The sequence below is a fragment of the Nicotiana tabacum genome, chromosome 8 (genome assembly GCF_000715075.1).
Source record: "Nicotiana tabacum cultivar K326 chromosome 8, ASM71507v2, whole genome shotgun sequence".
In the NCBI taxonomy this organism is placed as follows: domain Eukaryota; kingdom Viridiplantae; phylum Streptophyta; class Magnoliopsida; order Solanales; family Solanaceae; genus Nicotiana; species Nicotiana tabacum.
The window spans coordinates 132,563,443-132,576,054 of record NC_134087.1 but is presented as its reverse complement, the minus strand read 5'-3'; the positions used below and the strand labels follow the sequence as shown (position 1 = coordinate 132,576,054).

Below are 12,612 nucleotides of genomic sequence, written 5' to 3'. Positions count from 1 at the left end.
GATTGATTAATCCTCTCGAGTCTACACTCGCCGGAAAATATAAGAATCTGCTTCATCCCACAAATGAACAACTGGAAGATCTACCAACACCCGCATCAAAGACTGGACAACACATCGCGATAGTAATCAAGCATCCACAACCTTTCGCAGCCCATCCGCAACATCGCAAGCCGTCGACGCAGTTAAGTATTTTCAGTTCCGGTTTTATGTTAAATTCTCGTTTTCTCTTTTTTTGCTATTATTTTTTTATATATAAGTTCAGGTTTTTAGTGAGTGCCTTGTTATAGCCTCGTCACTATTTCGTCGAGGTTAGGCTCGACACTTACAGAGTACATGGGGTCGGTTATATCATGCTACACTTCTATACTTTTTGTGCAGATTCTGGTGTTGGTCCCAGTAGCAGCCAGTGGAGGCTCGCTCGGATTAGCTTTCTTTCACAGAGACTTGATGTATCCATAGACTTGATTACTAATAAGTATCCTAAGGTTTATGTTCTCCTTGTTGATAAAATAGCAAGTATTCATCAACCCGCCCAATTACAATGTGTTGAATAATTGATTTTTTTTTATTTTTAAAAACGGGTCATTTATACAAAAAATTAAAAATTAAAAATTAAAGTAAGAGGAAAATGCATAAGAAAAAAATTGTTAAAGACCTGTTATTGGTCTCTAACTCTCTCGAGTCTGTAGTGGTCCAACCATGTACGCAACTCTCAAAGTATCCTTCATTGAGTTAACTAACTCTGGTTATGCCAGGCATAATATTATAAGTAATTAAGAATGTTCAGTTTAGGATATGAACCCTAAACTCTTACAAGCTCTTTGAATATGTTTAACATCACAGCAATAGCAAATTAAAATATATTCACTTTTATTTTAGTCTATACATCGACTTGATTACTTATATGTATCCTAAGGTTTATGTAAGTATCTTACATGAATATGCACCATTTTTGCTAATTATGTATGAAAGATGATGTAACATTATTTGTACATCAATAAGACGGGGTTGTACATTAGATCTTGGTACGTACAGTACTATTTCTCAACATAAATCTAATTAGAACAGTTGACAGAATTTGCAAACAAGCTTTCTCCAATGGGTCGTTGTTTCGGCCCCCACCTCAGTGGCCCATGGCTGTCCTTTTTTCCTCACACATTGGACCACAATTTGAATAAATGTAAGAAATATACAAATATGGATAGAGAGAAATAGACAGATGAGAATGTAATTAAACTCTATCTTACAGAAAAATCAAATCCATTAGATTGATGAAAGTAAGTTAATGCATAGAAGTCAATACCCGAACCATACAGTTTTCTTGCCTGAACAGAATACAATCAGAGGCACTTTCTACCCAAGAAATTTTCTTAGAAAGGAATGTGATTTGTGAGAGAAAGAAAAGTATGGTGCGTTCTTGACTCCCTCTTTTAAGCAGAATGGAGGTTCAAGAAAACCAAGAATTGGGAATAAAAAAATTGTGGTGTCCGAATGGAGCTTATGCTAATGGAGCTTATGCTCAGTAACTAGTGAAATAATGGTGGTGCGCCCAAGTTGGCTCGGACACAGCCGCTGAAAAAGAAAGTAAAAACAAAAAAAATGAAAGAGTATGAGCTGTAAAACTGTAATAAAGCTTTTGGCAGGAGCAGTAAGCAGCAGCATATGGATGTATTAAGCATTGTGTCAGCTCCAGGCTATTGATGAAGAAGCATAGCATTGATAATTCTCAACTAACTCCAAATAGATCTCTTCATTGAATTCATGAGCTAACTTCTCATCTGTACTATGTAATTAAAAGGTGGCAGTGAAGAGGGGGAAAACAAAATGCAGCAGCAGAAGCAGAAGCAGAAGCAGCTGAATTAAATTCAAAATGGATCAGGAAGCGGAGCAATTCAAGGCAGCTTTAATTTGGTGGATAGTGTTGCCTATAAGGTTATTAACTGTGTTTACTGATTCTGGGCTCATTTTGGCTGATGATGACAAACTGCTCACCAAAATCTGGAACACAACTGTAACAAGTGACCCCTCTGACCCATTGTCTCCCATTGTACCATTATTTGTGCTGCTGCACGATGCCTCGTTGGACCTTCGGCCTTGTCGTCCGTCCGGCGATATGGTAAAACCGGAAGGGAGCAATGGGATGTAAGTGGTGTCTTCACCACTCATTGCCATATTGATGGATGGTAAATCCACAGGGCTGTAGATTACTAGTGAACCTGATGAGTCTATGCAACTTTCTTGAAGTATCAACATGTTATTCTGGCTAGTATTATAGGCCTGCATTGTAATTTAAAGAGGAAAAATAAATAAAAATAAAAAGGAGGAAACCAAATCATTTCATTATTTGTTATATATAGGATGGATTTTGGAAATTACCCTGAGCACAGAAATACAGTTCCCTGGGTGAGAGCCATTTGCAATGTGAGCTACCTCTTGTACTGGATTTTGGTTGGATAGAACATCCCACTGTGTCAAGGAAAAAGAATACCAAACTGATGAATCCTCAAAAGAACGAATATGTACCAAGAAAATGTACTTATGCAGGTGTAGTTATTATTGCACCAAGAAATCAAGATAGATGTAGTTAATTTAGTAAATCAATTTTTTATACTAATTTAAACTTCTAATTAATAACACATGCATGGTGCAGAATTCTAGTGGCAAGGAAGTCATTCCATTTTCTACTTTTTCCTTCGAAAAAATCTACAATGTACTTCAAAAAAAATGAATAATGGTTTCCGTTCAACTTCTAGGAGCTTAGTAAATATATCCACACCTGAGGTCGCGTCCTTTCATCCCTGAGGAAATTGAAGACATGTTGTGAAGGAACCGGGAGCCAAATGGTGGAAGCTGCACTGATGATTATGCCATTGGGCTGGCCGGGGTCAGTGCTCTTCTGAAGGGTGGCTCTGACTTCAAATTCATCCAATCCGGAAATGGCGTTCCATTGGTGTCCATTGGACGGGTTGATGCTGGCACAGAAATTGCTCACCATTCTTTGAGCCAATTTCATCATGCTCTTTTTTCCTTCTGGTGATGGAATCACTGCAACCATTACATCAAGCACATTATTTTTTCTTACTACATTTTTCTTAGTACATTAATAAGAAATTCCATCTCGGCGAGCTTCAGAAAACATAGATGCCCCGAGTCTAAATAAAAGAGGACGGTTGCCATAGGTTGACGGATAGAGTAAACTAGTCTAAGGTGGATGAATTCTAGAGTTAGTCAGGGGTTTAGGCCTGAATAGACTTAAACTGATACAAAGACTCATATATCCGACTTCAACTAATTTAAGTATTACTTGTGGTTTCTTGAACTCGTACATTGAAATAAGGAACATAAAAGCACATGTACGATTCATAATACCTCCTCCAAGTTCACGGGAAGACTTGCCGCTAACCATTAGACAAGCATATCTCTCACACAATCTTTGAAGAGAACCAAGCCATCTCTCTGCTCCAAATGCCATGCCACTATGTATAAGATCTCTATATAGCTTATGAATTAAACCTTTCTCTTCAACTTCTACGTGTTCCACCCATGTAACCTATTCCACAGTAGAATTAACCAATTAGATGTAGTACTAAAATGGAAAGATAAAACTCAATCACAAAAATTATGATAGTAGAGACAACCTTGGAATAACCATTGGGCATGTCTTGTATCAAGCATCCAGATGGGAGCCTATGAACCATACATGAAGAGGAAGGATACTGATTTTCTTGAATAATATCATAGGAAACATCAACAATTGCCCATGAACCTTGATCAATCTGCTGGCAAAGCCTAAGGAAAAACGACTGTCGTGTCGGGACCAAAGGTGAAAGCACTTGCATTTCTTCATACATCTGCATGTAGCCAGATAGAGTGTTTCAGCCTCTTGAAAAAAAAAATAGGAATATGAACATGATTTCAAGTAAAAAACAAGTATATCTTCTTTACCAATTGTAATGTACTACTTCGGCCGCCCATTACACCACATGATATTACTTCAATTATTCTTGCCTTTGAAACAATCGTAGGAAAGAATTCCACCCACTTGTTCTACAAAATTACAACAACAAAAGAAGGAAAACAACGATAAATATGAGATTGGTTTAACTTCGATATACTAAGAGTATAAATTCAAAATCCAAAAAGGAGAACTAGAGAGAGAGAAGATAAACTAACCGCATCCATAAACATATTGACTAATGCTAAACCATTCATGATCACAACACCTGAATCCCTGGAAGCCTCAACGCGAACATTTGAGTTTTTCAACGAACTGTTAGCCCTCGGAAAGATTTGGTTATAACTATCAAGTTCAAGTACGTCTCTGCCATCAGTTGTGGACTTTGTCCACAAAGGTTCATTGGTTTGCAACAATCTAATCAATTCCTCCATGGAATTGCCAGCAATATCAGCCATAAGTGACTTATCCATGTCTGAAATGTTCAATGTAGGAAATGGTAAACTTGGAATAGTACTACTCATTGAACTTCCTGGGAGAAGATCGAGATCAAGGGACGGGCCAGTTAGTCCAATGCCTCCAAAACTAGACATGGACATTAAGTTTAGTGAGGACAGATGAATAGGCTGTACTGGTGGCAGTTGTGAAATAGGCCTCCCTATATATTTAGCAGCAATGCTTGAAATTTTGTCAAGCTGCAGATGCCAAGAAAAGGAAATAAGATAAAGAAAAAGGGCAATAAACAGATTTGGACAAGAAATTAGATAAAATGAGTGAACATAGACCTCTTCTTTTAGTTGCATATTTTCCATTCTCAATTTTTGTTCATCAAAATAAGAGTCTTCAGTAACTGGAGGGCCTCCACAAGATGGACATATCACATTCTTGATGGCTTCCCTTATTGCTATGTTTTCACAACGAATTCTATCATTTTCTGCTCTTAGCGCACAGTTATCTGCTCGCTCATGTTGACTCTAAAATTCAAAAACAAATTTAACACAAAGAAGGCTATCTTTGTTAATATTGTAGAGTACTACTTTCAAACAAATTACAAATCAGATAAAAAGATGTTTCACCTTCAATTGAGTCCTTCTATTTTGGAACCAAAACTTTATCTGGCGAGGAGCCAAGCCCAAATCCCTGCTTAACTGCAATCTGCTCTTCTCGTCTGGATGAGGACATTCTTTGAACACGCTAGAAAGTACAAACACCAAACTTCATTATTATTCAAACCAAAAAACTAGCACGTAGTACTAATTAATTAAGTACTAAAGGAAATGAATTAAAGCACACCCACATCAAGACTGTATTTTTCCTCTAGATTTTAACTTAATTATGTAGAATGACAAAATATAACTGTCACTAAAAGTGGAAGTAGCTAACTGGTTACTGGCTACAACTAGTTAAAATACTATTAGATTTTCACACTTAAGCGTATACAAATCAAAATCATTTTTCCGATAATATTCAAAAGGAGAAGTGAGAAATGCAAAATGAATGGTTTTGTGGTTCTGAAATTGCAGTATCTTACGCTTCAAGCCTTTGAATTTGATGAGCTGTGTGCCGATGGAAACGTTTCTTTTTCCGGTGAGTTTCAGAGGCATCGCCGCCGCCGCTGCTGGAGGTAACACCGCCGTATTCCATTGATGATCTTTACTGGGAGAAATCAATAAAACCTTGGATAAAATAATAACTCGGTCGTGTAGTAGTAGTAGTAGTCCTTGTTATATTGTACTTGAAATGAAATTCAGTACTTATTCCCGTCGTATAAATGGTTTTTAGTAATCACACGAGTAAAGACGTGTAATGAGAAGCGAGTACTAAGAACTAAATAGAAAATAATGAGGTGGAAGTGGTAAGATTTACTAGTATGTACAGGAAGAAGGATATGATCTAATAAGAAAACCAACAAGAATGGATAATGATGAAGATATTGTATATAAAGGAATTAAAGAGTGGAATATGAAAAGGAAATATCAAAGATAGTATATGTAGCATAGTAAGAGGCAAGACTTATGGTTAAGTTCATGCGTTGTAGCTAAGAAAACGGGAGAATGTTGGAATAAGTAACGGACGGAAAATGAGAGATACATATATAGTTCTACAATATAATGAGCATGATTTCAGAGAGAGGATTTGGTGGAGAAAATTAGAAAAAAAACGGATGGAGAGAATAAATCTCTGAGAGAGATGGAGGGGAAGGTGGGAAGTAATTAAGACGGGATTGGAAAATGTGGGAGAGAGGGAAGGAAGAATTAATATAGCAAGAGAGAGGGAAGTCAAATGCATAAATACTAACGGGAGTACCCTAATAAAAATACAGCACCCAACACTTTTTTTTAGGGGTAGAAGAAAATGATAAATCACACTAAATCGATAATCCGAGTTAAATCGGAAAAAAAAATTGATGTGGTTTGATTTAATTTGGTTTGGTATTGAAATAAAAAACGATCATAATTGGTTTGATTTGGTTTTAACTAAAAAAAAGTCAAAACGAAATTAAACCAACACGATATTATATTGTACAATTTTTTAAAATATTTTATACATTTAAATATTTATTATACTGTAATTTATAAATATTTCTTAAGTTTTTTCACAGTTTTTATCTTTTAGTGTATTATTTCAAGATTGAACTTAACATTCTTTAATGGTCCAATAGGGTTTATAGTCCATAAAAATAGTAACTCAAATAAAGTTCAAATCAATACTAATGCTAACAAAATAAATTCAATTCAATGCTAGAAATGACAATAGTGTTTGATATCTATTTTTAGTTTTACATTAGTTTTGTAACGAAAATGTATAACTTAGTTTATAATTTTCTTTAGTCTTAGTCATGTAATTAATAGTAATTATTAGATGTAGTTATTTAGCGTGACTTATATAGTATTTTTAGATTATGTTCATTTTTATTATGGATTATTAATTAGTCATAGTTGTTTTATTCGATTTTATTATCTTTGTTATTGAATACTTAGTACAATGTTATGACTCATCTCAAATTATTGTATTATTTTCTTGAAAATATATATTATATAGTTGTATCCTACCAGGACTAAAGAAATATTTAGAGCATAAGTTACATATTTTGTGTTATGAAGACTTTACCGAAAAAAACACAAAAATTCGGAAAAAAAATCGAAAAATCCAAGAAAAAACGAGATTGAAAAACCTCGACTTTGTTGATTTAATTTGGTTTATATATTTAAAAACCCGAAACTATTGGTTTGGTTTGGTAATTAAAAAATCCAAATCAATCCGACACATGTGCACCCCTACCCCTCAGGAGTTGTTTAATTATATTACCAAACAAGTTATACCAAAATTATAACGTTATGATAATAATACAAGAGTTAAAAAAAATGATAGAATTATATAGTGAGTATATTTTTTTAAGTAAGTATTAGTTCGGGATACAATATAAACAGCTCTCTCCATTCTCTTTTATTAGACGTCCTTCATTGACTACACATGCCACTCAAAAAGTTATTTATTAAGGATCTATTTTACCAATTACCCTTGTTGATGGTTATTAAAGATGTAACTCCAACAATTTAGGGAATGTGGTACTTAATACAATGGTAATATATATTGGAAGAAAATAATAAATTTTTCTTTATTTGCTAAAGTAGACAAGTAAAAAGAAAAATTTATTTTTAGTATAACAGAGGGAGTAAGGTCTAATTTTACAATAAATAAACTTGAATAAAGTATTATTTCAAATTTTAACCTTGTTCTTCTTAAAGGACTCTAGAAGAATAGTTATGGAAAAGGGTATTTTATTATTTGATTGATTTTTATTCTTGAATTAGCTCTCTCGGTATTATTATCCCACATAAATATATATAAAAATAAATTAAAATTATGATATAACTAATCCGAGATTACTTCTAAAAAAATAAAAATTCAACCAAACACAGAATTAAATAATCTCATATTTTATTTTAGGATTATTTTTCATATCCCATAAACCAAACGACCCCTCAGACATTTGATATTCCAAACTATTATCTTAATTGATTTGAATTCAGGTAGGATAGGCCCAGTAAAGTAGGAACAAGCTCTCTATCACGAGATTTTTCTATTTTCAGAACTTAATTAAATTCAATAACATTATTAAGAGTCGAAGGATTTCGACAATCTCACTACATTTTTTGTTCGTACGAAAATTAGTGCTGCTACTTACCTACAACCGACTCGCACACTACAGGAAAACTCCGCGTGCGTTGCTGTTGTAACCGACGGATTAATTATGCGAGCAAGCCTAGAATTGATTCGTAAGAATGGTTTCTGGCTAAGTACTAATTTTCAGAACTTATAGCCTGTTTGGTCAAGTTTCTTTTTGGTCAAAAGTGCTTTTTTTTATTTATCAAAAATATTTTTGGCCAAAAATCGAGGTGTTTGGCCAAGCTTTTGGAAGGAAAAAAAGTGCTTTTGAGGAGAAGCGGAAACAATTTTGGAGAAGCAGAAAAAAAGTAGCTTCTCTCCAAAAGCACTTTTTTAAGAAGTACTTTTGAAAAAAATACACTTAGAAGCAGTTTTTTAAAGCTTGGTCAAACACTAATTGCTGCTCAGAAGCGCTTTTCAAACTAATTGGTCAAATACAAACTGCTTCTCACCAAAAGCACTTTTGAAAAAAAAAACACTTCTCAAAATAAGCTGATTTTTGCAGCTTGACCAAACGGGCTATTAGTCGATAAGCAAATTACAAGGCTGAGTCAATAAGCAAAATTGTCAAGGTTCTATCTGTGACTTCATTAAAATTTCAAGTACAAAAAGATTGTTTTACCATAAACCAATTTGTAAGGGGTGGCGACCGGCCCAAATTTGAACACTTCTCCCTTTCAAATTTTATTTAAAAACTTCATACTTTTCTTAAATCTTCATTTTGTAGCTTCAGGAAAATTGTATACTCCTACTTTTTTATCGCCCTTCAATAACCAATATAAGTAAGGTAGAAATAGAAATCTAGATACGGGTTCGGCTGAACCCAATAACTTTTATTTAAACAGTACATTTTTATGTTAAAAAGTTTATTAAATATATATACATATTAAATTTAAAATACAGCTATTAATACTAAAAGTTGTCATTCTAAATTTATGAATCCATAAAATTGTAGTTCTGCGTTGTCTCTTAATATAAGTACTATTCCCATTCTGCAAATTTTTTTACTTAGTTATACGTGAGTATGCAGAGGCCAACTCATGAACAATAATTGATACTGTAAATTCGAACTTATGAGTAGCCTGTCGTTTCATGAGTTACAGCCCCGTTTTCTCCATTTCTGCTTCTTTATGTGTTGTTCAGCTCTATTTCATCATATCGTGTTGGTTGGTTCGGGTTCGAAGTGGCCGTGGAGTGGAATGAGACACTTAGTCTCTTATTTAGAAGCTTAAGTTGGAAAAAGTCAACCGGATATTGACTTATGTGTAGAAGATTTCGGATGTGGATTTTGATGGTTCGGATAGCTCCGTTAGGTGATTTTGGACTTAGGAGCGTGTTTGGAACATAATTTGTAGGTCCGTGGTAGAATTAGGCTTGAATTGGCGAAATTAGAAATTTGGTGTTTTTTGGTCGGCTGTGGAAATCTTGATATCAGGGTCGGAATGGAATTCCGGAAATTGGAGTAAGTCTGTAGTGTCATTTGTGACGTGTGTGCAAAATTTCAAGTCATTCGGACGAGGTTTGATGGGTTTCGGCATCGTTTGCGGAATTCGAAAGTTTAGAAGTTCTTTGGCTTGAATCCGAGGGTGATTTGGTGTTTTGATGTTGTTTGGAGTGTTCCGAAGGTTTGAATAAGTTTGAATAGTGGTATATGACTTGTTGGAATGTTTGGTAGAGGTCCCGAGAGTCTCGGGTTGATTTCAGATAGTTGACGGATCAAGGATGGGAATTGAGGAAATGCTGAGGATTTCCTTCAGTTGTCATAACTGCATCTGCGGAGCGGGGACCGGAGGTGGGAGACTTGCAAAAGAAAGATTGGACCACAGATGCGGAGAATTGGGAAGCTGAGGAAGGCCGCAGGTGCGCACAAGGGACCGCACCTGCGATACCACAAATGCGGGTGTTTGACCGCAGAAACGGGACCTGGAGTTTAAGTGAAAACCTTACCTGCGGTGGACTTTCCGCAGGTGCGGTATTGCAGAAGCGACATGGTGACCGCAGATGCAGAAAACGCTGGGCAGAAAATATAAAAGGTTTCCTTCGCAATTTTTGCCTAATTCCTCCATTTTTTAAGACGGGTTTTGAGTTTTAAGTAGTGATTCTCAAGAGGAATCAAGGGTTATCAGTTGGGTAAACTACTTAAACTTTATAACTTGTGTTTATAATGATTTTTCCATTGCTTAATCATGATATTAGGGGAATTAGGGATGAAATTGACGAGATTAGGGCTTGAGTTTTGGAGAGTTTTGATTGAGGATTTGAAAGACCATTTGAGGTCGGATTTTGGTAATTTTGGTATATATAGACTCGGGAGTGAAAGGAGTTCCTAGTTTTATAATTTTTGTCGGATTCCGAGACGTGGGCCAGGGGCCGGGTTTGGGTGAAATTAGGGATTTTGGTCTGAATTGATAGTTTTTCATTTGGAATTGATTCATTGGCCTATATTGATTGCGTTGCATTGCTTTTGATTAGATTCGAGACATTTGGAGACTGATTCCATAGGCAAAGGCATAGCGGAGTAGGATTTGGCTTGATTTGAGGTAAGTAACGCTTCCAAACTTGGTTCTGAGGGTTCGAAACCCCGAACTATGTGTTATATGATTAAATATCGAGGTGACGAAAATGCCAAATGACGGGCGTGTGGGCGTGCACCGTGAGGATTGTGGCCTGGTTCATTCCATGGCGCCACTTAGTAATTCTTTCTTGTTGATATCTGTGTTGTGATTATGTGATTAAGGAGATGAACTATAAAACATGCTGATTATCATGTTAGGGCTTCACACCGATACTATTGAGACCCAAGTGGTCATTTCTTGCTGTCATATCATTAGTTTTCATTGAATTCTATACTCAGTCTTGTTCATGCATATCATATCATATCTCAGTCTCAAATGTTGTTATTTGGAAAATCATATCATTGTTTCGGGCTAGTTTCATGGCATTGTGAGCCCGTGTGTGTGAGACAGGAGAGTGATGACTGAGTGAGGCCAAGAGCCTGAATATGAGTGACAGTTATGGGATCGGGCTGCACGACGCAGAAGATTATTGATTATGCCTTCATTGGCTTCTTATAGCGCCGGGCTGAAAGGAGATCCTCCGGAGTCTACACACCCCAGTGAGCGCGGATGATATTATTGAAGGATGGATTTTCCTGGACATGGATTTGTCTGAAGTCCTGATACCTGGAGATGGATTTCTCCTCAGGGTTGGATTACCCTTATTCCTCGGTACCTTGTGTAAATATATTCCGGGATGGATTTTCCTTGGCCGGATGGTCATATGTGGTACCGAGTGGTTGTGTACTTGAGAGTGGGAGCACACAGTGCATTTTCATACATTTCTGGCATTGATATGTAGATATTTGCTGAGTTTTATACTTCAGATTGTTCGAACTGGTATTTTGCTTACTGTTGAGTTGAATAATTGAATTCCAAGCATGCCTACTTTACTGTACAATTTAAATGTGTTATAATTGCTGAGGTTTTAGTTCGTCACTACCTATCAGTCCATAGTTTGGACTTTTTACTTAGTGAGTTAGTGTACTCACATTACCCTTGCACCTTGTGTGCAGATCCAGGTATCTCAGGTCACGGTAGCGATTGTTAACTATTCCAGTCATGGATTATCATCGGAGATAACAAGGTAGTTGTTTGGCTATCACGACCCTAAAACTGGCCCGGTCGTGATGGCATCTATCGTGAAACTAGGCCAGCTGATACAACTCCTAAATTAACCATTTATCAATAAAAGTCATTTTTAAGCTTTTTAATTAATTAGATATTTCATGATGTAAGTCTAAATGAATAGTGCAAAAATAATATACAGACCCGACATCGGGGTGTCACAAGTCACGAGCATCTACTTAGGTCTGAATATAATGGAAAAGTCTGAAAGTGTACTGAATACAGTCTAACGAAAACAAGAGGGAGAAAAGCAGTGCTGTGAACGTCGAGCAACTACCTTGATAAACTCCGGTGACTCTGCCTCCGAGTAATCAACACCCGTTACTGGGGTTTAGAAATACCTGAATCTGCACACAAGGTGTAGGGAGTAATGTGAGTACTCCAACTCAGTGAGTAACAACAATAAATGAAGACTGAGCGATAAGAAATCACGTAAGACAAAACAATATGCAATAAAGAGGCAGTGTAAAACCAATACAATGCAATAAAACAGTGAAATCTTATAAAAATACCTTAGTTCAGTATAAGCTTCTTTAAAACATCTTTTTAACAGTTAAACAAGTAAATGAAAAGCAGTGAGAAATGATAAACACATAAAATCCGCCCATCGAGCACAATGTCAACAGAATCAGCCCCTCAAGCAATAACATGGAACAACACCAGCCCCTCGGGCGTATCACATATCACACTGGGTACCCGCGCTCACAGGGGTGTATAGACTCCGGGAGGGACCCCTTACGGCCCAAGCGCAATATCAAGCCATCTCATGGCATAATCAAATAGGCTCTCAGCCTCGTATCAATC

General features: G+C 36.1%; 1 protein-coding gene across 1 annotated transcript; it reads right to left on the bottom strand.

Moving 5' to 3' along the window:
- Window positions 1–1,243: 1,243 nt before the first annotated feature.
- LOC107776226 (homeobox-leucine zipper protein HDG12-like) lies at window positions 1,244–6,181 on the bottom strand. The gene is made up of 10 exons (XM_016596096.2): window positions 5,487–6,181; window positions 5,032–5,149; window positions 4,741–4,929; window positions 4,174–4,650; window positions 3,946–4,047; window positions 3,639–3,851; window positions 3,370–3,550; window positions 2,777–3,045; window positions 2,377–2,466; window positions 1,244–2,277 (listed from the first exon to the last, which is right to left on the bottom strand). The coding sequence occupies exons 1-10, from the start codon at window positions 5,597–5,599 to the stop codon at window positions 1,876–1,878; spliced, it is 2,154 nt and encodes a 717-aa protein (XP_016451582.1). The 5' UTR covers window positions 5,600–6,181; the 3' UTR covers window positions 1,244–1,875.
- Window positions 6,182–12,612: the final 6,431 nt, after the last annotated feature.

Coding starts and splice junctions, on each gene's coding strand:
- LOC107776226 (XM_016596096.2), bottom strand. CDS start 5,599: ATGGAATACGGCGGTGTTACCTCCAGCAGCGGCGGCGGCGATGCCTCT. Junction 4,930..5,031: donor ATAGAAGGACTCAATTGAAG/GTGAAACATCTT, acceptor TTTGAATTTTAG/AGTCAACATGAGCGAGCAGA. Junction 3,551..3,638: donor TGCCCAATGGTTATTCCAAG/GTTGTCTCTACT, acceptor ACTGTGGAATAG/GTTACATGGGTGGAACACGT.